Raw genomic sequence first — 24,889 nt, forward strand, 5'->3', positions numbered from 1 at the left:
ACTCCAGCCAGTCAGCCCAGCTGATCCACATCCGGCCTCAGTCAGTGCGAGCACAGACCCGGTCCGGACGTCTTTAGCGGGTCCCAGACCCAGGTGAAACACAGGCAGCCTCAGACATTACCAGCGCAGCCAGAGATGAACAGCCAGCATCAGACCCTAACGGAACAGTTGCTGCTTCACCAAATACCCGCAGACTGGCCCCCGGTCTTAACAGACTTCATGAGGACTGAGTTAGTGCCAGAGGTCTGTTCAAAGCAGCTCTGGACTTTTCTAGAAGAGGTTTCTATTCAGGCTAATTAAAGAGGGAGGACTGTAGTGAGAGCATTGTTGTGTCAGTGTGACTGTGCAGCAGCTCTGTTTTTGTCTGTGGCCGAGTGCTAACGTAGCTGCTAGAGCTTTGCAATATAAACATGTGAAAACTGAAGCCAACCTCGCTCTGTGTGGGACTGTGAGTTGCACTTTATCAGAGGTGCAGACGTTAACATGTGGATTTTTGATGAGATTGTGAATTGAGAAGTGTTTCAGTTAGTTTTGACCTCCTTGTCCAACACAACCCGTGCACATGCCCAAAGTCCAAAATGAGGTCGGTCTGAAGGGGGAAACTACTACAACAGAACACAGGCTAATCCTCCCACAGTATAGGAAATATCCACTTGTACTCTTCCTTATTGTGATTCACTGTAACTTATAATGCTGTCTGGAGTGAATTTAAAAATAAATACTGTGTATAGATTTTGATGTGTAGTACTTTTGATTACTTAAGTATATTTTAAAACCAGGTACTTTTTTACTTTTACTTGAGTAACTTTTTATGTGGTATCTGCATTTTTACTTAAGTAGGAAAATCGAGTACTTCTTCCACCACTGTATTTACAGCAATAAGCCAAATATTACATTCAGGCATCATGCCCACAACATGGGACTTACATAAGTTTGCATTAAGTTAGTCAACTCTTATAATTTCACAGCACAAACGCCCACTTGCTCATCACTCTCTCAAGATAATTAATCAACATCCAACACTACGGAATAACGTTAATAAAACACATGCTTACCTTTCTGTTAATTAAACATCTATATAGCCTCAGCATCCTCTCCCCTGCTTCTTGTTCTGGCAGCTCCGTGTCCATTTAAATAAAGCACTTTTAAATCATCTATTAACTTTCTCCTCCACCAGTATCTCTCCCTGATTTAAAGTTCTGTCCATCATCCTGTCCGGTCCTCACGCTGCTCACGTCTGCTTGCAGGTGCAGCTGCGCGTTAGCATCGCTGCTAACGTAACTTTAACCTTCACTAGCTTTGCTTTGCTCCGAATTTGATTGTTTTATGGCGATTTAATAAGTTAATAAGCTCATGTGCACAAAACGCCAAAGCTTCAATTGATTAACGTATCTCTCTCGCTCCCCCTCCCTCTCTCGGTCCACGTAAGTGGACTGGGCGCGTTCCATTTCTGTTTGGGCCGTCTGCCGTAAGATGGCTTGATTCCATTTCAAATTTCTGCCAGTCGGCCGTGAAATGAATCCAAAGGCCACTATTTCTGTTGAGAAAGGGTGTTTTACAGCCTGTGATTGTAAAATATGATGGTGCTCATTTAATTGTATATTTCTAACAATATCTGGCTGAGGATATTTACTTATAAAATCACTTTTGCTAAGAGAAGGGGTCATCAAACTGGACTTTTATTCCCTTATGTAATCCCTGCACTTGTCACATATACCATATATATATATATATACATACATATATCACATATCATCAGAATGGGCTTTTTATTGTGCATTCAGCCCCCACGTCACATTTCATTTCTTATCTTTATATTTTCTACACATAATTTATTTGTCCATAGCAAATCCTATAATTAATTTGTAATGTCAATATTTCATTTCTGTTTTATTTCCCATTTAAAAATAATTTATTCTGTATCTCATTGTTATTACCTTTTATTATTTTTATTATTCTGTGTTATGCTTACTCTAGCTAACAGAACAGATTATAATTGTCATGCTGATATAAAATCTTAAAACCAAGAATAAATACATTTACAAACCCATCTTCAGGGTTGTGTAATAGTAGTCTATGCAGTATTGGATGACCTGTAAATAAGAATGAGTTGGTCTTTTTAGCCATAACCCAAGCACTTCAGGCCTTCTTTCAAGCCTCAGATTCGTGCATCTATCAGACCTGTTTTTTTGCTGAGCTATTGAGCTAGGCTAATGAATTCTGATCTGTGAAACCTAAATGTCTCTTAAGGAAAAATGTAATGAAGCCAAGATCTATCTAAAGCAAGTAATCCCAGGGTAAGAGAAGAACAGCAGAAAATAAATCTAAAATTGAGAGTTGTCTGTAGAGACCAGCAAAAAAAAGAGTCAACTGTAAAGTAATAATTTGATCTGTGATCTTTTTTATGGTAACCAGACACAGCTTGGTGACAGCTTACATAGGGAGCTAGGAGAGGAGGGGAAAGTTTATTTTCAGGAACATGATTTGAAAAATTTGACCTAAATGATTTATGAATTTAGTTTTTCCAACACACAGACTACTTTGTGTTAATTCACCTCAGCTGTCTCCACACTGGCCCTGCTCACAATATTTACACATGTGGTTACAGCACTGTGACCTGAGAGGGAACATGAAAACTTAAATATACATGCTTTTGGAGGACAGTGCTTGGACAGATATTGCTACTGTGTTTAACAAATAAATGTTGTTTCTTGTAACCTCTTATTCATTAAAACACACATACAATAGATGGTGAAAGCGTGCACAGCTTTAGTTGCCTCAGCAGCTACAGGGCAGGGATACAGTAGGCCCAGAGGGTGTGATGTTCAGGGAGCCACTGGAGTGAGCGGCAGCTCCACCTGTATTTGGACAGATCTAACTTTGGCAGCACTTTGGACAGCTGGTCACCAACCTGTTTGACTCCAAGGAGAATCCTCAGTGTCCTGTCTGGTGTTCCTGGCTATGCTACTGAATGGGACAAGATAGAAGACCTCAGCCTGTCAAATACTATGGTAGTCACTGAGCAGCCTCCACAGCCACATCACGCAGCTCGGTCACACGGACATGACCTCTCTCCTGGGCCTCTTTGCTCTCCTAGTTCCTCAGTGGTACCTGTAGCTGGTCTTAGAGACTCTGTGCCTACACAATAACTCACCAAAGGAAAATTATGGCCTGCATACTAATGACTAATGACACTAAGGATTGCCTTCGTTCCTTAAAAATGGTTTTAGAGAGCAGGGAGAGTTTTACAACAATCATTTTTGGAGAAAATCTTTACTATGATCCAGGATCATGTCCTGTTTTACATAAGATATAAAAACATGTCAGTCACTGAAATGGCAGCTCAGGTACATTTATAATGGCACCCACCTCCACCCTCCCAACCAAAATGATTCACATTTGTTACTTTGTAGATTATTTGATTACATTGCAGGTGCTTGCACAGAGAAAAGCAAAATCCAAGAAGAGATATAGGTGTTTCTTTAATTTCTCCTCAATAGAAAATATTTACTTTTATACTAAGGTGAGACCAAAGGATTTTTTCTCCTACGTCTTAAATTCAACTCAGGAGAAACAACCACATATCATCTCATTTATATCTTCCTCAATCAAAACAAGAGATCTCTAACTGATCTTGAATAAGTCTAATTTAATTTAAGTACCCTGAACATTGCACCATATGAGACCAGAGAAAGAGCCAAAGAAACCTCACATATGATTCCTGTAAATGTTAAGTATTTTCATTTTAGGGGCTTTATACTTTTGCTCCCCTACATTTTTAAATCCTGTATTGTATTTATTGCTGTTTATCTGAACCCTATAAAGTTACTGAGATGAAGAAAAAATTATTTGTCAATGAAAATATTGCACAACTTTGTTACAGCCAGCATAACTGGAACACCAACCACTGATGTTTGGAGATTAATTCATTAAGGACAGAATGCATGCATGAACTGAGGTACTACAATGTCATACAGAATGAGCACTTTTACTTTTGATACTTAAGTATATTCACTATGACTATGGAATACTTTTATACCTTTTTGAGGACTTGTGATAAATATCTATTTCTACTTTTCTTGAGTAAGGGACCATTGTACTATATTTAAAGTAACTATCAGCTGGATGGTGCACTGGAAAAGTTGTTGCACTTAAAACAGAAGGTACAGTATTCAAAATGTGCTCAGGGCATCCTTTTTTATCTCCTGAGGACAAAAAAGAGCCATTAATAAGACTGAGCAAAGCATCTCCCTCAAGTCTCTTCCTATGATGTCTTAGCCAGAACCTGGGCAAATGTGGAGGGAACACAGACAGTTCTCCTGACAGTGTTGAGGTCCCCCTTAAACCTCCGCTGCCCCATATACAAATACACACAAAGTGGCCTGTACAGTTCCACAGATTCAAGACTCTCTAAAACCACCATTTTTCTTTATACGTCTAAAATTGTATAGATTTTGTTACTAGCTGCATTTCAGATTTAGATGAATAAAATACAGTCAACAATTAAATTACGGTGTTTGCTTATGGTACTTTTATACTTTTAGTTAAGTAAAATTTTAAATATATGAAATTTTACTTCTAACAGTATGTAAAGCCTGGTGTTTCTACTGTCACTGATAAATGTGTTTCTTGCTTTATTTTAAACACTGTAGCCTGTAACACAGGCCTCTGTGTCAGAGCTGAGAAGTGGAGAATATTGTGGTGACTTTGCAGCCTCTCGGCTCAGGCTTAATTAATGGGCCATCAGCGGAGGGACACGCCCCCCTGCACCTGGAACTTTCCCCCCTCCCCCAACCTTTCAGCAGCGCAGCAGAGAGGAGCAGAAGAAAACAGAGCGTGGCCGGAGTTTGGAGAGATTTGTTAGCAGGAGTTTGGAGAGATTTGTTTGAAAAATTTAAAGACGAAGACTTCATCTTAACCGACGCAAGAGGCAATTTCAGAGCAGGTAAGATTTATAGATATTTCTGCTTCTTGTCAAATGATGTTAATGTGCAATATTATTTTGAATGGAAGAAAACAGCAAGCTCTAACTTTAATTGAGTGGCTCCAGAACCGCTCCAGTCAGATCTCCAGCACACAATTGATAGGTACATGGTTTAACATGATGGCAGAAGTGCATATTTAATGGATTTAGTGCAGATGCAACAGAATAGTGCTGTTAAATTGTAAATATTTTTTTCTGTGTAAATAACAATACACTTATAGGCTACTGTGCATGAGGCCGTATTTGCTTTGCGACAAATCCCAGTCTGTTTTTTCTGCTGCCACAGCTGCTTTTAACTCCCCTGTTACTGTCAGTAACAATTCCACCTCGTGTTAGATCCATGCAGAACTATCTCTGGTGTGGTTTTTAGTCTGTAGTAGTACCTTCTTCTTTTAACAAATCTTCTACTAATGCGAAGTAGACAATGTGCTTCCTGTTTATACCGGCACGCGCATGCTCAGTGTAGGCTATGTGGACGGCCACTTCACGTATTCAGAGACAGAGATCCATTCTGTTATGCAGATAAAATGCTGCTGGGGACGGAGATCGTTTTTGGTTTAAATCTCCTTTTAAACAGAAACGTAGTAGTGCGGATGTGGCCCAAGACAGGTGAGCCAACATTACACCTGAGAGAGGACACTGAAGTAGATGTAACACAGTCTCTTTTTATTATTATTTTGATCCCAAAGCAGCTCTGTTCTCATGGCTTATTGTGTGAAAATTAAATATTTATCAGCTACTACTTGATTGATTTAGTACCCTTTCCTATTGCCTGTCTCACTCCCACCTCTGTGACTGTCTGTTTAGTTAGTGGAGGGAAAGCTTCTGACAGGGAGAGCTGAATAACAGTTGCCACCATAAAAAGAAGAAAACGTGATGTTTCCTGACAACAGTTTGTTTATAAAATTAGGTAAAATCTGCCCGCAGCCTGCAACGGATTTTCAAAAAGTAACACTTACTTTATAAAGTACACCTGTAAAGTCTTATACAATCCATTACAACAGTGCTGCCACAAAGTCTACTTTAATGATGCCTTTAATCAGTTTTCTTTTTTGACACAGTCATATAGGTGTTAAGTGAATTAAATTTTTTAGCACTGAGGTCATAGTTGGTGAAAATGTTGTACTGGACTACATCATATTCAGATGTGTTTAATATTCCGCCCTACTCATATATATAAACAGGGAGAGCAAAATCACCTTTCAGTGTAACAACACCTTGAACTATAGGCTTAGTAATAAACAGAACTGAATTTACACATTCCTGACAAAATGGTCAGAAACTGAACCTGTTGTACAGAATTGCAGTAGATTGTACAGGTGTCCTGAATAGTCGCTACTGAGTATAAAGCAGTATCTGGAAACAAAGCACAAATGGCACATTGTCTCACTGGAGACTTGAGACGTAACCTCGTATTTATGACAGGGTGTCCAATTCACTTAAAACATGTGTTTATTCTCTCTCTCTCACTGTGTAGAGAGATGTATTATATGATATGAAATGCAGCAGTACTGTATCACTTAATATTACTACTACACATTGTTATTTTTATATTTTGTTCAGAGTATAACATGACATCATTTTCATTATTCTCATTGGTGTTAGGTCCAGGAAGAGATCGCTATGAGTCAAACACAGGTATGTGCCTTTACAAACTCTTTACTCCATCCTGACACTGACTTCTTTCTTCACTGTAAAAGTAGTAGTAGTTGTGATTCAGCGTTAAAGCTGACATTTTTAAATGAAACAATATCAGCTGCAGACCGATAATATAAACAGGAATTTAGGGCTCGGGCAATTCGTCAACATAGTCGATCCAGTGTTGGCAGGATTCCCCCGGACAAGCTCCAGCTACAAGACCGTGCCTTCGACCATCTAAAGTTTGGAAGTATTTTAGACAGACAGTCTCTGTGATCTGAGAAAAGCTTCACTGCAGCACAACTGTCCACGAATACGTGAAGCAGCATGAACACGTGAGCGAAAGTATCCTGGAGCACTGACGGCAGCACCGCAAATCCTATTTACTTTCTGTCGCCACACGAGCATGGCACATCATCAGCACAAGGACACGTAGTATTTCTTAATCGCTTTCATGTTAAAAGTAATTTTTGCCCCGCTGCTGTCATTGTAGCATAACGTTACACCTCAAGACATCGAACGTTCGGCCGTTTCATATTTTCTGTTTTAATTAACGGCCACATATGAGCGAGAAAACAGCTGAAACTAACATTACAGACGATCTGTGACTGTCTGTACAGTCTGTGAATCCTTTCAATTGTTTTCTTTGCCCGACACTGATGCAGAAATACATTTGATTATCATACTGCAGTACTCAATATTGAAATTAATCCATGTCAAAAACATTAAAAGTTTTAAGTAAAGTAGCCTAATAATTAATGTCTGTTATTGTTGTTATCACAACACATCAATGGCGTGGAAATTTGATTCATTTTAAGATTTGCTGCTATTCTTATTTTATATATATATATATATATATACACACACACACATTATTCTAATGTGCTTCATCAGGATGATTAAAATATAGATTTATTTATTAGGAATGTTTTTGATATTTATTTTGGATAAATTGGTATGTTAATCGAGTAATAGGCAACTTTTTTCCTTTTAGAATACAGAAAATTAGTCGTTAGATTAATTGGGTAATTGAAAAAATAATCGTTTGATTAATTGACTTGAAAAATAATCGTTACGTACAGCCCTAATCAGAAATTGAATATCTGCAGGCTTAGAAGTTGTGATTATTTTACAGTACTTAATCTTAACGCTGTTCCTGAACTTTAGCTGCCAGTAATCTTACTGCTAACATCAGGCGAGATGGATTTATATAGCCTGCAGTGGAAAAGCTACATTTTACAAGGGGTTGGGGTAAACAGCTGACTGAATGGGATATTGCTCAGCACTGGGGATGTAGCGATTGCTGGATTTCACTATTAACCGTGCTTTAAAACGTCACGGTTAATTAATCAGCGTTTCCCACACATAGGGTTTACTTGGGCGGGCCGTCCAGGTAGATTAACAGCTGCCCAAGTAAATTTGGCGACCCATTTTACAATTGTTTTAAAATAAGTAAGTAAAGGTAATACATAATAACTTATTTAAATAATGTGGCAGGTTGTTGGGGAATTAAATATAATTGTGACACTTACAATCAATGCTGTCGCACTGAGATCGAGCTTTCAGTACAACATAAACAAACAAAGCAGGTGTAACCGACAGCACCGCTGCGCTATGAGGCCTATTTTCAATGGCTTGTGCCACGCCAAAGCTTGACGAGCTCGCACGCAAGCAGCAGTCAAATTAGCTGAACTTTTGCGCTGAACCCAGCTTCCACACAGTGCAAATCACTTCTTTTGTGAAAGGTTCTTTATGGAAGAACGTTGTCCTCTGCCGACCTTCAGTCACTGAACATTTAACATCCTGTTGCTTCCTCCTGTCTGTGCTGAGAAAATGTTGCAGGTGTAAAACACTAACAGAACATCAGGAGCTTATAAACTTCCAGAACTGTGGGCTACCAATTACCTGCATTTCAGTTATTAATAACGCTGCATGAGACATGTTCTCAATTTTCATCATTGAACATTCATCATCATTTTCACTAAAACTTATACATGTGGATGAGAGTTGATGACAACAGTTCAGTTTATTCCCCTCCCCAATAACAATTTCCCCTGGGAGATAAAGTTAATATTCCTCTTATATTAATAATAATACTTAAATATTATAGTTTTATAATTGTTAATGTAATATTAAAAACCTACTTAAGTAATTACTAGTGTTGTTAAATTAATTAATGCATAATAATCATGATAATCTTGAAACCGTGATTATTCCTCTGACTATAATCGTACCAACAAAATCTGTAATCGTTGCATCCCTACTCAGCACAAGCCAGTCTCTCGTGTTTCAACAGTTTCATTTACCAGTCCTGACCAGCACGCACGCTGTCACCGTGTACACGGACTAAAACTTCTAGTGAAGTTATGGATGTTATATTATGACATGTTAGAACAGTTGCAACATTTTGGTACGTGTGCTTATTCACTTTCTCGCCAAGTGCTGGATGAGAAAAGTAAAGGACTGTCATGTCTATTCACTAAATATGGAGTTAGAGCCAGCAGCCAATTAGCTTTAGATAATATAGATTTATTTATATTTAGCATGCACACTAAAGTGATTTGATCTTCTCAATAAACCCTCAGAAAGAAAGACAATACATGTATTCCCCCAAAAAACTATTTCTTCAAGGTAAATTAACTTTTACGTTAATTGTCAGTTATTAACATAATTTATTTGTATTATTCAACACTATACTACTAAAATGACTATGTAAAAAAGCCTTTGTCCTGAGCATGAACTCAAATCAGTCCCTGCTCGTTCTGTTCTCTCAGACAAAAGTTGATGGCAGATTTCTTTTTTAAATGAAAGTAGAGTCCCAGGCAGAGACTGCAACTTTTTGGCCAATCCTGAGAGCAAGATGTCAGTGGGACTGCAGTCAGTTTGTTGCTGTGCCTTGTCAACTTGCAAAGTTGTAGATACCATGCAGTTCTTGCTGCGACAGTCGTAATGTGGGTAAAACGTTGAGAGTGGATGACAAGTAAACGACCTACTGAAAAATAAGTGGAGTCTGTTCAAAGATGTCAACAGTTTATTAGTCAAGATTCAATTCAGTTACATACTTGTCAGTTTGTGTACTTTGATTGTATTAATAAAGCAAATGGAAATAAGTGATTATTATATTGGTTTTAATGATTAGGTTGTTATGAATGTGGTCATTCATAAAGTAATTCTATGGAACAAAAATTTTATACCCACAAAGATACATTGGGAATTATTATTGTTATGTAATCATAGCACCCTAAATTGTGACAGATTTCCCAGCCCTATCATCAATAGGGATGCAACGATTACAGATTATTGTCAGAGAAATAATCACGGTTTCACGATTATGCATTAATTTTCACTAGTAATAACTTAAGTTGATTTTTAATATTAAATTACATTAACAATTGTGTTTCTATAATATGTAAGTATTATTACTATAAGAGGAATATTAACTTCATTTATTCCCCAGGGGAAACTGTTAATAAGAGGGAAATAAACTGAATTGTTGTCATCAACTCTCATCTAGACATCATTCATGCAGTGTTATTAATAACTGAAATGCAGGTAATTGGTAGCCTACAGTCCTGAAAGTCTAAAAGCTCCTGATGTTATGTAGTGTTTTACACCTGGCAACATTTTTTCAACACAGATGTAACGTTAAATGTTCAGTGACGGAAGGTATTGAAAGGACTATGTTCTTCCATAAAGAACCTTTCAGAAAAGAAGCGATTTGCGCTGGGTTCAGCACAAAAGTACTTCGACTGCGGCATGGCGTGCGGTGCGCGATCCTCTACACAGCAACAAAGTGCCCTAGCGCGGCGCAAGTCGCTGAAATAATGGGCCTCTTTCTGTGCGGTGGGTCTGAAAGGTTACATGCTGCTTTCTTTGTTTACGTTGTACTGAAAGCTCGACTCTCACCGCTACGGCATCGATTGTAAGTGACACGTTCAGGTTTAATTCCCTATACCAACTAAGGTGGGTCTCTGACATTGACAGCTTTGTGTTGGAGAGATTTGTGCAGCGCTGTTCATGAGAGACGGAGAGAGTGAGCGAGAGATGTTGCGCGAATATATACACTGTAGAAACAGTTACACCTTTAGAAGAGCAGTTGATATTCAGTCCTCGTATAATTATTAGTGTGCAATTATCTGATTAATCCTCTGTCAGTACCACAATTTCCACGGACGGTGTTTATACTGTATGTGCAGTCATTATTTAAAAAAGGCCTAACAAAATTAGCCGAGTGTTATATAAAAAAATCTAAACAACAATAACAAGTATGTGAAATATGTTTAACAAAAAGAAAATGAAGAAAGGGAAGAAAATGCTCGCAAAGGAGGTATTGGGTGTGTAATTGCTCTAGTTTTAGTATAGTGAAAATGGTGTAACTGATCCATACAGGCCAGTAACATTGGAAGGTCAAGACAAGTCATTTTAAAACTCCTTTTATTCACCGGCAGTCTTTGTACTCTGCAACTTAGGTTTTTATTAGAGCACAGAGTAATAATAAATGACTGTTGCTGTTTTTCACAGGTGAAAGTCTCACTTTCACCTCCACCCCACACACAGTGAAGAGAGGAAGACCAGTGGATAATATGTTTTTGGCAGTAAGGATGCTGTCCATTTAAAACCTGAAACACTTTTCAACTCTCTAACAGTTAACAAATACAGAAGGATGCAGCCTTACCCACACTATATAGTATGAGGTGTTACTTTTTGTATGCTCTTGTTTTTCAGATGGAGGTTCTGACCCCTGCGCTGAGTTAGAGATAAGGAGAACTCACTGATGGTGAGTTAAATTGCTTTAATTATGAAATATACAAAAACTCCTGCCTTTGTTTCATACTTTAACTCAGTCAAAAGACAAGTAGAGTACTACTTTACTCTTACTGTAAGTGTATGTGTACTTTTGTTTGAGTGTTTGTTTGTAACTCTTTTCTAATTTATGATGGTCAGTGTTGGGCAAGTTACTCAGAAATTATTATATATTACTAGTTATTACTCCTTTAAAGTATTACTTTACTTATTACTGGGTGGGCAATATTAGATCTAAAAAATGTCTCCACGATCTATCTTTTCAGAGAGATCATTACTGTCGTGCTACAGAGCACAATCTATTTAGTTCTGTCTGCGTCCTCTGCTGTCTACTAAGGCAACACAGTAACTGTTGGGCCTCATAAAATAACATTAAAGTTCCCCGTGTCCCCCAGCTGCTCTGTCTCAACTCTCTGTGATTTACGGAGGTTGCTGATGAACAGATGTGTTACTTGTTGCTAAAGTAACTGCTAAGTGCCATTAAGTAGCTGCTGTGATCTTATAAGCTCAGTTAGCCTAGTGGTCGTAGCTGACTCAGCCCGGACTGGGAGCTCGCAGCACCTGGGAGTGTTTTGTGTTTAACGTTACACCTCTGCTCAGGCACTGAAGGTTTTAGGCCTCAGCAAGCGGCGCTGGTTTGGGCACCAGAACAGGAGCCAAGCGTGCAACGACACCGCGCTCAGCAGCCTCCCAGTAAACACTGTATGAACGGGACCGAACACAGACTTTGGACAAGTTTGTGCAGCGGTGTTCACGAGAGAGAAAGAGAGCGCGAGCCAGGAGGTGCTGCACGAATATTTGCTCCTCAATACAGCTCCTCAGTCAGATATGATTTTAAATATGCCTAGTAAAAATTTTTTTAAATTAATGTGGTGGTCAGCGTTGACAATTAACCAAATTATAGGCTAATTATGGGAAACACTGCTTTCACTACCACCCTGCCTTTGCCCCCAAACAAAGCATCTCTCGCGAGTTATTAACTAATATCGTATTCACAACAGCGAGTATGCTATGGTCTTTACATACGGTACCGCTGAGCTGCCGCACAGTCGTGGATTCATGTCAAGGATGGTGCGTTTAGTAACGAGTTTTTTAGAAAAGTAACTACACTTCACTTTACAATTACACTACTAGTTACAGGGAAAAGTAATATTATTACAGTAAAGCGTTACTGCCCAACACTGATGATGGTAAATATTAAATGTGTTTTTGTGACCTTTAACAATTAACCTTTTTTGTCCCATGGTAAGAGAGTTGCAATCATCTGTCAGTTCTTGGTTGTCACATTTAATTAAAGCACTTGAATACACATGAGCATTTTTAAAAAAATTATACCTGAGGTTTCATCGACTAATAGGAAATGATGTTTGTCTGTTCCTGTTGTAGATGAGACCCCCAGGCTTCCACAGAAGAACAAAGTCAAACATGAGAGAGCAAGAGAGCATGGAGTGAGGTAGAGAGAACTGCGATGTAGAGTGCCTGGAAAAAAGGACTGTGAGCAATGTATACATGGAGAAAAGGCCTTGGCTCAAGGGCCATGGAAAGATGTCAAACTTTGTGTACAACACAATTGTGACCCTTAGACAAAGCGGCGCTTCACGTATTCTTAAGTATTCAAAAGCCAAATGTTTTTGCCATTTACAGTCTCCTACTGAACTACTGATTGATAATAATCTGAAATTAATCTATCCTGGACCATATAGTGTCAGATGATGTACTGTAAAAGGCAAGGCTAGCCACAATAAGATAGTGTTCAGCGTTCCTAAAACTCAAAACCAGTTGTAAAAAATTCAAAGGATTATTTTGTTTTCATTGTACTTTGCAAGACAGTGTTCCTCATTTTCAATTGATTGTCTGATAATATCAATTTTCTTCATATTGGCCCTCACTTTAATTGGTGAATTAATAGTAGTTATGATACAGTACACTTTACTGTATTTTTTGAGTTGTACAAGAGGCAATAGTTTGTTTCTGGAATAATTTATTTCTGTTTATGCTTAATAAACAATGGATTTGGGGGTGGTGATAGCGCACTTCAATCCCCCACTGTGACCCATCCACTGTGTCCCTGAGTAAGACACTTACCCCTAGTTGCTCCAGAGGCGTGTGACCTCCGACATGTATAGCAATTGTAAGTCACTTTGGATAAAAGCTTCAGCTAAATGAATAAATAAAATGGATTTCTTTTATATCCCTGCAGCTTTGTTGAAAGTTGTATATGTGGATTGCTCAAGTTATATTTACTTTAGTAAAGCAGTAATTGACCAGTAAGTATGTATGTTTGTACAGCAGTCAAATCGATGGTCACCTCCATAAATTTAGGTATTCTGCTTATCTATGAATCTCAGACTGGGCAATTCTTTTTAAAAATGTCCATACTGACTTATTTTTACATAATGTGTTATACTAGAACATTAAAATTATTAAATTTAATGCTAAAAATAGAAGGTAGTTAAACTAGTCCATTCTGAAACGAACTCAATAGCGCCCCCTTGAAAAGGTCCCCACTCCAGTGGTAAACTGGGTTAAAAAAATTAAAAATTTCCTTCATGTTTTTTAAGGAACTGAGGTGGAAACTGGCATCAAGGTGCCACCCAGTGTTGGAATCTATCATGCATTTGTCTCTAAGTATAGTAGAAAGGGTGGTCCTCACTCCAGCAGTTAATTAACCTGGACCTCACTATGAGGCACGTACAGGAATGTGTGTGTGTGTGTGTGTGTGTGTGTGTGTGTCGCGACTGTGTACGTAGGTGCCGGCACTCGGTCTCCGGAGGTGTAACCCGGCTCTGCGTGCCAAGCTGTGCCAAGTGCTCACAGCTGGCAGCGACCAAGCAGTTGGTCTCTCTGGACAAGTTGCCCCCTGCGCCAGGACAAACAGGAAATAAACCCTGGGGCCTGGCAGGAAACTGGCTCTGTGGCCAATAGGAGAAGAGGTGCGTAAGGAGGGGGGGGGGGAACAGCTTGGAGAGGCAGGATAGCAGCAGCAACAGAGGAGATGTCAAATGGCTGTAAAGGAGTGGAGAGGGAAAGCATTGATGTACCAAAAGAGAGATCAAGAGACTATCAGAGGAAAGTCGAGGTATAAAAAGAGATAGGAGCGGTAGATTGATGGAGGAGTAGAGATATGAAGTGGCAGAGCTGAAACTATGTCAAGAGAATAACAGTTCACCTTAAAGTGGGTTGTTGGAGAAAGTTTGGATTCCTAAATTAAACATTCCCCTCTGTAAATACAGTTGCTTTAAAAATAAAAGGTTGTATGATGATTCTTACTTTTAGGAAATTACTGCTTTGTAATCAGTTTGACTGTTATGTGTGCATGCCTCCAAGTCTGCAGTCTGTGTGTGCTGTTCTGCCAGTTTGATGACAAAATTCCCGTCTGCAGAGCTTGTGTACAGACAGTTTCTGTGTCTTAGAGAGTTGGCAGTATCAAACAAGTTCTCTTCTCTCGCCAAGGTGACTTTGTGTCAGACCTGCTTCCTCTACTTCAGAAGAACCCTGAGAATATAATTTGGTGAAAGATTATTTTGGAGGCACATGTCACGCAGAACTAAAGCCACAGAGACTGCCATTCACTGACGCGGGGCACAATGAAGCTTGAACTTCCCGAAATTCCCCAGGTTCTTATTTGTGAAGCCTTTCTACGGAGACACGGATCAGGACACTTATTGTCAGCTGGTCCCTAGCGTGGAGGCAGTGCTTCAAAAGTAATCACCAAGAGAGTATCTTGAAGGAATTTCTATTGAGGCATGGATCTGGTGAAAGTAATTAGCAATGTCTTCTTTTAAAGGCAGGTCGACTGAGACGCGCGGCCTGTTGAGGCATTCAGGGTGGCCTAATAAGAGTGTTTAGTTATTTACATTAACAAAACACTCCTGGTTGGAAGGTGCATCATCATGGAAACTAAATTCAGCCAGAGGTGGTTAAATCATCAGACATTCAACACGCAGCTTAGATTCTTTTATCCTTTAAACAGGGAACAGAAAGAGCTGTCTGGACTACCTGGCCATGAAAATGACTAATGATCTGAGCTTCGGCGTTTTTTAAGCATTCATCCGTGTAAAGCCGGTTATTGGTGTTAGCATCACTTCCACCAGCGGTCACAGGGGGCACTGTTACATTGTGATCCAGCCACATTGAGGACAGGCGATCCCACTACATGGCCTCTCCTCCTCCTCATCTTGTGTGTCCTTGTTATTGTGATGAGCCATGCCCAATTCCAGTACAACTGCTGGACTCCTGGAAACCGTCCCTTCTAATCTGCTCCGGAGTCAAGGTCTAGGTTTGGAACTGAGCTCCACGGCAGGGCTTTAGCTGCGACAAAGACTGATAGGAGACTTTGGGAAACTCGCGGTCTCCCAGAACACCAGAGCCAGCGGCGCTCTCACCACCTCGTTAATCAGCAGTGACACTATGCGAATTGCCAGTCAGCCTGTTTACAATTAATCTTTTCAACTACAAATTTAATCACTGGTGCCCAGAGCCGCTGCGTCCCTGAGAAAGAGGCTGTATTCACGCATTGTCATTGTTTTCTGCATCACTATAGAGGAGCTATCAAATGAAATACTGACTTCAAATTGGTCAGATGGTGGCCTCTTTTGTCTCTGCGCTATTACAACAGCTGCTCCAACGCTGCATTTAGGTTCTGTTGATTGTAGTTGACTTCTGCTGTGGCCTCAGTTTAGGGTGTGGTTTTCATCCCATCAGCTGTCTCTGACTCATAATATTTGTTGGTGGGTGACCTCTTCCTCCCTGGGTTTGTTTACGCTCCTCATAACAAACTGATTTTTTAGACCTCATTCCCAAAAATTGGATTTTCTGAGATTGTATCTCTGAATGTTTACACTAATAACTGTTCTTATGTGCGGCTATATTACACTTTGCTTTTTTTGCATTGCTTGTGTTAGCATTTTGGTTAGAATGAACTATGCTGATATCCAATCATAATGCAGCCCCTGACCACTTCCATATCTGGTATTAAAGATCAGGCAGCTATGTGAACAAAATGAGATTTTTTTTTGTGCGTCTGGACACCTTGATCTGTCCGGGTGTGATGGGATGAAAGGTCTCACTGAAATGAAGGAACCGCAGCCTCTCTGTCCGGTTTCCATTCATCCTTACCTGACTTTGAGCAGACAAGACAATGATGAGAGCGCCTGCTTGACAGGATGTTGAGCGAGTGCACACACACACACAAACATACATGCACATACAGCCTAGGTTGTTAATGGTTTTGTAGTCCTGGCCCACTGCCAGCTCCTTGTCTGTCTGTCTGTCAGACTGAACGCGCTCATTACAACCTTGACAACATTCCACTGGGGTTGCCAAGGATACCAAGCAGAGCTGCCAGGCCCTGTGTGTGTGTGCACGCGCACAAACTCTCACAAATGCATCCACCAAATTCTCAGTTTTAGCAATATGACCACACACACTTTCCTTTTCTCCGTTTCTGTCTGTGGCCCCCGCTTTCCCTTTTCTCTCTCTCTAGATCATTGTTAATCAGTCTCGTCCCATCTCCTCTCCACTGGCTGTCAGTGGCTTGTCAGAAGCCCGTCAAAGCCCCTGCAGTCCGTCACACACTGCTGCCGTTAATGACATCTGATGACACCCATCGTTGAAGTCACCCGCTGGAGATGACTGAGAACTCTGTGTGCTTTTAAAAAAGTGTTTCTTCTGTGCAGTCTGCTGTCCAAACCTAATTCGCTGCATTTATTTACTTACTTATTTTAGTATCTACCCTACAACCCACTTTACTCCCTCCTTTACCTCATTGTTCACAGTTGTCTTTTTTTTTTTTTTATAGCACACAAATGGCTAACAAAATTAAATAATAAAATCATATAAATATAGTAAAAATAAGATAAAAGATTACACTAGACAGTAGAAAGGGAACTCTGAAACTTAGTGAAATGATTCTGAGTGGTAATGGAACTTTGTAATTTCTATAGTTTTTCCTGGAATATACAGTATACTCTCTGCATCTACAGTATAAAAAGTACAAATGCTATGTGCGCGGAGACTGACATTTTCTAAATGTTCAAAGTAGCTTTGAAAAAAATGTTTTTAAAAGATGATCATTCGCATGCTCTATTAGTCCACTTTTTATTTTCTTCCCACATGCTCAGCTGCCACACTGCCTCCATTTATTCTTATCTCTCATTTATTCCTGTGCTCCAACTTCATTCCTTACCATATGTCTCTTTCATAACCCGCCACCCTTACCTCTCCCCTTGCTCCCTCTCTCCCCACTCAATGTGTCCTCCCTCTACACTCATGCCTTTCTTGTTCCCCTCCCAGAGTGATGGGCTTATGACGGAGCCCCTGCTGTGCCGGCAGACCTGAATTGCTCTCTGTAGCTTTCTTTCACCCGTCTCGCTGTCGCTTTCCCTCTGTCCATCTCTTTGCCCATGCACTGCTTATTTTTGACTTTCTCTCTCTCTCTCTCTCTTTGTTCTCCTTTCTCTTCTCTAGAGGAGGAAGTGGAAAACTTTGACGTGTCCAGTCTCCAGGAAGAGGCTCTGAGGAACATTGAGGCTGACAGCTTCTGGTGCATGAGCAAACTGCTGGACGGCATCCAGGTAAGCATGTGTGTACGTGTGTGTACGTACGTGTGTTTGTGTGTGTGTGTGTGTGTGTGTGTGTGTGTGTGTGTGTGTGTGTTGAAAAGATGTAGGTTGTCCTAGAACAAACTCTCATCACGTCGCACACATGTGGTTTTATACTTTCATACCATACTGTACATGCTCAATGTCCCACTGTCTCCCTTCTCCATGTAGTCTGTCCATGCCCCTCTCCTACCTGTACCTTTTATTTTTACTTACTCTCTTCCATGCTTTTGACTAGATAGACAGTCAGCTCTTCACTCCACTTGTTTACCCCAGCTCTCCACCTGTTTACGTGTTCAATGGGCACTATAGTGTTTCTACAGTTTTAAATGAGGAGGGCAGATGATAACCCAAGGGTGAGATCTCCCAACCATATAGGCCGTTGATCTGAAACAATGAGGTGGGAGTGTGCTGGAAGCTGTGTACAGCTGAGGTGTTGATTCTCAGTGGTACTAGCAATACTAGCCACTGTTTAACATCACACACCCTTTGTGTTTTAGAGGTTGACATTTCTATTAATTGTACGTTAAGCTAACTTACCAGTTTCTTTCCAAGTAAAGCTTTAGCTGTGTACTCTGACCACTGTAACATATTTCAGTCTTAGGTTTACACACTCCTGTTTTTGTGAACGAGTAGAATTTAATGGTTTTTATATTTTTAATTGATTTGTGTTACCATAATCAACTATAATGAATCGTATTTGAAAATTGAAAAGATACCCTAAAAGTAAAGTCATTTTAGAGCTTGGAGCCAATGTTGATCCCTGCATTTATCTGTCTTGCCATATATGTTGTATATCTAAGAGACAGATGAACACAACACCACTTTATAAAGGATATGTTGGGTGAGGAGACAGATATTGAGTGTACTCATTTTGCCGTTACATAGGTATCTGTGTACCCTTGGAAAGAGAGTGTGAATGCACGTGTGAGTGTATGCATAGTGTTCAGGTGGTCTGACATTCCTATCTGTTGTAAAGCCTGCAGAACCTCTCTAAGAGTATGAGCAGCTTTTCTATGTGGTTGTAAGAAATGTGATTGTCTTGCATATTCTAAAGCAGGCCCGAGTGTCTGGAGACCAGATAATTGCATACAGACCACAGCACCAAACTTCATTTTGTTTCATCATTTCTTCCCAAACCCTTTTTGCCCACCAGCTCTCCTAATCGACCTCGCTCTCAGCAGTCATGGTCAAGCCATCTGTCAACTCTAAACATGCCTGCCTGGGCTGGCAGTAGATTTGCCTAAACAGTACCGCTGTTACTTACCATCTTCAATTCTGCCTTAATCCTAAAATATGTGTTTACCACACCTCTCTATGCTGGATTAAAGCACAAATCCTGAGGCAATAGAAGACTTTCTACCTTTGTGGATGGTGTTTGTGCTGTCAGGGTATGCGTTTCCTCTTTAGGCCTGCACAGTTAATCGAAATATTGTCAAAATCGCAATGTGGCCAAGAGCAAAATCAAAGTCAAAGACGCTGGAATTTTTAGATGAAGGTAAAATGTGTAACATAACATTAAAATTAAGTACGGAAGTGCTGCAGTGATGCCCTGGCCTACAAATCTTGCTCTCCAAGTTTAAGAAAACATGTTTGTTTGGTACAAACCCTAACACATGTCACATCATCATGATTAGTGTTTTTTTCACTTAAACTGAAAATTGTGATGCAAAAATGGATCATTCCCAGTAATCATATTTCAATCGTATTAAAATGTTTGGTTCTAGCAGTTGCGCGCTGGTTGTTGCTGGTTGTCTCTGTAACCATGTTTTAACAGATCACACTGTAATTATTTTTTTCTGGCACAGTTAAAGAAGCATCTGCTAAGTCAGGTCAATGACCCTGATCTAAAGAAACACTTAAGAGAATGGCCACAGCAGTTAGTCTTTAAATGTATTGATTAGGCATTATGCTTATTGTTATATAGAAATGACTGTTTGAGGGGTAAAAGAAATGCCCTGTGTCTTGATGGTGAAGTTAAATTTTAGTGAGAAAAGAGGGCGATGTTTTAGGATTTCTATTAGTTTATGTTGTTTAATACAAACACAATCATTCATTAAAAACATACTTAATGTCTTGAAACTCAATATATCGCCTAGCCCTATACTAAAGGTAATTAATATTAGGGAGGATGTGTGGTGCATCAAACGTGAACATCCATAAATAACTATCAATTGGTAGGCTATTCATTTAGGAAATTAATAGACGCTGTGCCTCGTTGCCCCTGAGAGAGCAAGACAGAGAACGCAGAGCTTGAGTGCAGAGAGAAGAATAGCGTGTGTGTTATAGTGTGTGCTTTTCTATGTGTATGGATGTTGTTTGTCCCCGTGCTTGTGTTTGTTTGTGACCTTGGCTCCAAACTAATTATGTGCAATGCACCAGGGAAGCCCATGTTTCCCCCCTAATGCTTTCTAAACAATCTGACGGAGGCTGAGTGCCTCAGCACCGTAATTAGTTGGTGATCCTTGCTCTGACCTCGTCTCAAACCCTCTCACATCCACTATACACTATTACACTTAACTGAGGGCCTGAAGGTGGGGGTCTGGGGGTTAGAGAGAAAGAGAGTCTCTCTATGCAATTACATTTACTCACTGCCTTTTAAGCACCATATATATCCAGTGTTTCCTGTGGAACTGGTGCCACACTGGTGTCCGCTTGTTTTGGGGCCACTTTGTGTAAAATTTTTGAAGGAGCTTAATTGCATTACAATACAGAGCAAACTCATAAATGGAAGGTTTGAAAACCACTAAATGGTTGGGAAATTTTGTGAAGAAAAATTTCTTCCATCTGTCCATGAAGCACAGCTGGTGTGGTCACACTGGAAATACTTTTGAAAGTTTTCCCCTTATTTTTTAATACAGTAAATTGGCCATTAGCTCTGGTTTTAATGTTTCACCGCCATGCCTCTTTCCCACCTATAACCTATTAGCTTCTCTAATGAGCTGCTGCTTTAATTGGCAGCACTGCAGCCCCCCTCCTCCAAAGGAGCAGGTTGGGATAAAAGGTAGGTTAGAGACATCAGTCGATTCCCAGCATGTCTAATCTAATCAGAATGACTAATGTATAGAAGGCTGTTTTATGTTGTGAGTCACCTGATTTTTCCTGTTGATCTTCGAAAGCACTTAAATGCTGGGAATTGCTACATCTTTACAGGAGCGGAACATTCGGGAATTGTTCTGGTGGGCCGGTCTTTGTTTCGCCAACCCGGGCATTATAAAGCCTACAGATATTCAATAGGTTATCTTAGCTGCAGCAACACGGCTGGTGCAATCTGTTATAGCAGGTTCAGGTCAAAACTGATACTGAAAGTATTTACCACTTGTTAAAAGTATGTGGCACTCGTTCCTAAAACATGGATAGAAAGAGAAAACCAGCGGCCAGCAATGCAGAGAAGGTGTGCCAAAAAAAAAAAGAAAAAGGCTTTGCTGACTGATGCCACATAGTGTGCTAAGATAATGGATTGATTTAACCAGTCTGCAGGTGACATTGAGGACAGTGGCAAAGCGGCAGAAAAATCGAAGATGAGTGAGTTTGCTAAATGAACAAACTAAAGAAAAAGGTTTTTGATAACCTCAGAGGTTTCATTCCCGCTGCAGATTTGACCATTTCCAAGCTTCAAGCCCAGCAATAAAAATGATTTATTAAATACTCTACAGGTCAACGTGGCTCTGAACAAGAAAGGGAAAGGATGAAAGAGGAGGGAGCAGGAACCAGCACAGATCCAATTAGAGGTGCACTATTGTATGTTATTGTGTGACTGTGGAGTAGCCTAAATTAGAGCACAATACATTATTCATATGATCAGATTGGACTACTTCAGTCAAGTTATTTATTGTTGCATTACAAGAAGAAGGAAGGAAGGAGCTTTATTGCCAAGTAGTGTTTTACACATACAAGGAATTTGCTGTGGTGATAAGGTGCTACACGTAGACAAACATACAGTCAACATAAATAAATGTAGAAATATATAAATATGGAATTGAAGAGCAACGTTGCAGATGTATACAGTGGAGAGAACAAGTATTTGATACACTGCTGATTTTGCAGGTTTTCCTACTTATGCAATTTTTTATCATAGGTACACTTCAACTGTGAGAGATTGAATCTAAAACAAAAATCCAGAAAAATCACATAGTATGATTTTTAAATAATTAATTTGCATTTATTGCATGACATAAGTATTTGATACATCAGAAAAGCAGAACTTAATATTTGGTACAGAAACCTTTGTTTGCAAATTACAGAGATCATAAGTTTCCTGCAGTTCTTGACCAGGTTTGCACACATTGCAGCAGGGATTTTGGCCCACTCCTCCATACAGACCTTCTCCAGATCCTTCAGGTTTCGGGGCTGTCACTGGGCAATATGGACTTTCAGCTCCCTCCAAAGATTTTCTATTGGGTTCAGGTTTAGAGACTGGTTAGGCCACTCCAGGACCTTGAGAAGCTTGGCTGTGTGTTTCAGGTTGGTGTCATGCTGGAAGACCCAGCCACAACCCATCTTCAATGCTCTTACTGAGGGAAGGAGGTCTCGCGATACATGGCCCCATCCATCCTCCCCTTAATACGGTGCAGTCGTCCTGTCCCCTTTGCAGAAAAGCATCCCCAAAGAATGATGTTTCCACCTCCATGCTTCACGGTTGGGATGGTGTTCTTGGGGTTGTACTCATCCTTCTTCTTCCTCCAAACACCGCAAGTGGAGTTTAGACCATAAATGTATTATTCTTTACACTTGTTAAAGCACTTTGTAACTTGTTTTTGAAAAGTGCTCTACAAATAAGGATTATTATTATAAAGCCACATGACCTTCTCCCATTCCTCCTCTGGATCATCCAGATGGTCATTGGCAAACTTCAGACGGGCCTGGACATGCGTTGGCTGGGCTGATCCGTCACCTTCCTCATGATCATTGATGCCCCACGAGGTGAGATCTTGCATGGAGCCCCAGACCGAGGGAGATTGACCGTCATCTTGAACTTCTTCCATTTTCTAATAATTGCGCCAACAGTTGTTGCCTTCTCACCAAGCTGCTTGCCTATTGTCCTGTAGCCCATCCCAGCCTTGTGCAGGTCTACAATTTTATCCCTGATGTCCTTACACAGCTCTCTGGTCTTGGCCATTGTGGAGAGGTTGGAGTCTGTTTGATTGAGTGTGTGGACAGGTGTCTTTTATACAGGTAACAAGTTCAAACAGGTGCAGTTAATGAGTGAGTGGAGAACAGGAGGGCTAACAGGTCTGTGAGAGCTGGAATTCTTACTGGTTGGTAGGTAATCAAATACTCATGTCATGCAATAAAATGTAAATTAATTATTTAAAAATCATACAATGTGATTTTCTGGATTTTTTAGATTCCGTCTCTCACAGTTGAAGTGTACCTATGATAAAAATTACAGACCTCTACATGCTTTGTAAGTAGGAAAACCTACAAAATCAGCAGTGTATCAAATACTTGTTCACCCCACTGTATGTATTTGCCTATAAGGTTGGACTATTTATCATGAATTTGATGTATACAATATTTGATGCTCGTGTCACCCTGTCCAAATGATGATTAATGCATTTTTAACGAACAGATGAACCTGAGTCAGAGAAAGTTTTGAGGAAGTCTTTGCAGGAACCTCTATGGAGACAGGTGTGTGTGACAACCAGCCAATGCCACCGAACGAAAGTGTTATAATAATAGCATATAATATAAATAATAATAGATATTAGGTCTGACTCTGAATAGTCGAAAATTCGATGCTTCGATGGGCGGAGCATGATTCGACTGTCAATCTCACAGTCGAAGCTTCGCAGCGAAACAAGGATCATGCCATTTTGTCTATATGGGGGTGCCCAACATCTGATTTTACATAGAACTACCAATTTTCTCCCAATAGGTTAATATACAGCCTATTACAATATACGTTTCAATGTTTAATGCTGTAAATAAATATGTAAAAAGAAAAAAACTTTCAATAAATGTTTTTGAAGTGCGTCAATAAATCCAAAAATCTTTTTAGTGATTGGTGCAGTCTAAAATGCCAGATTTAGCATCAACAAGATAAATCCACCACCCATTTACACATCAAACAGACTGCACACAGTTGCCACATCGAGTTCTGATCAAAAACACGGATGAACTACAGATGGGTGACAAATGATTGGACAAAAGCAACAAAAAGTGTCTAGGTATGCAGTGATGCCACTGCGAGCCTCTAGAACAACTTCAGTGCTTCTTGCCAAGTCTGTGGAACTCTATTGGACGGATGAGCGTAAGTCCTACACAGATATTCCCTCCTTTAAATTTACAACCTTTATTTAATCAGATAATGTCATTGAGATCAAGATCTCTTTTGCAAGAGAGACAGTAAACAGAAAGAAAAACAAACATAACCAGACATAACAAAAGGACATATAACAGTCACAGATATCACTGAATTAGATAAAATCTGTAATCTGATACATCAAGAATTTGGTCCGAATTGGAATGACAGCTAAATGTAAATGTACAAAAAAGTAAATAGAATTTCTATAGACGTCGACCCAAGACACAACTCTTTTAAACTGACCCCAGTGTTACCCCAGTCTCTCCAGCAGCCAATTAGTCTTGTACTCTGCTAAATTTGACAGTGCCTCTGGCTAACTTGACTAATTTAACTTGTTAAAATGGTTTCATGTCTGCCATTTCAGTGAATTTAAATGGAACTGTCATCTCTGCCCAATATTGTATTGTTGATTTAAATGTCCCCTTAATCCCAAACCATAATATATTATTAACGTCGGCAGTCAAAGCCTCAGTAAGTTAATCTTTGTCACATTTTACGGTGCTGCACTCAGTATGTAGCAACTATGTGTTGTCCATGCACAGTCAGCGAGTCTGT

The 24,889-nt window shown here is 39.9% G+C and overlaps 1 protein-coding gene and 1 long non-coding RNA gene across 4 annotated transcripts in view; both read left to right on the forward strand.

Annotated features, from left to right (window-relative positions):
• Positions 1-24,889, forward strand: part of tbc1d22a (TBC1 domain family, member 22a) — a 155,595-nt gene that overhangs the window by 74,319 nt on the left and 56,387 nt on the right. For all 3 annotated transcript variants that reach the window (XM_038738352.1, XM_038738354.1, XM_038738353.1), the window contains one exon: positions 17,894-18,000. In XM_038738352.1, coding sequence (XP_038594280.1) covers positions 17,894-18,000 — 107 coding nt within the window. The remainder of the gene's footprint in view (positions 1-17,893; positions 18,001-24,889) is intronic.
• LOC119917925 lies at positions 4,796-12,907 on the forward strand. Its single transcript, XR_005447366.1, has 4 exons — positions 4,796-4,945; positions 6,590-6,622; positions 11,348-11,399; positions 12,812-12,907. It is a non-coding gene; the product is annotated as an uncharacterized LOC119917925 (long non-coding RNA).

The sequence above is a fragment of the Micropterus salmoides genome, unplaced genomic scaffold, assembly GCF_014851395.1.
Source record: "Micropterus salmoides isolate LMB-PRFRI ecotype aquatic unplaced genomic scaffold, ASM1485139v1 Ms_hic_scaffold_23, whole genome shotgun sequence".
Lineage (NCBI taxonomy): Eukaryota > Metazoa > Chordata > Actinopteri > Centrarchiformes > Centrarchidae > Micropterus > Micropterus salmoides.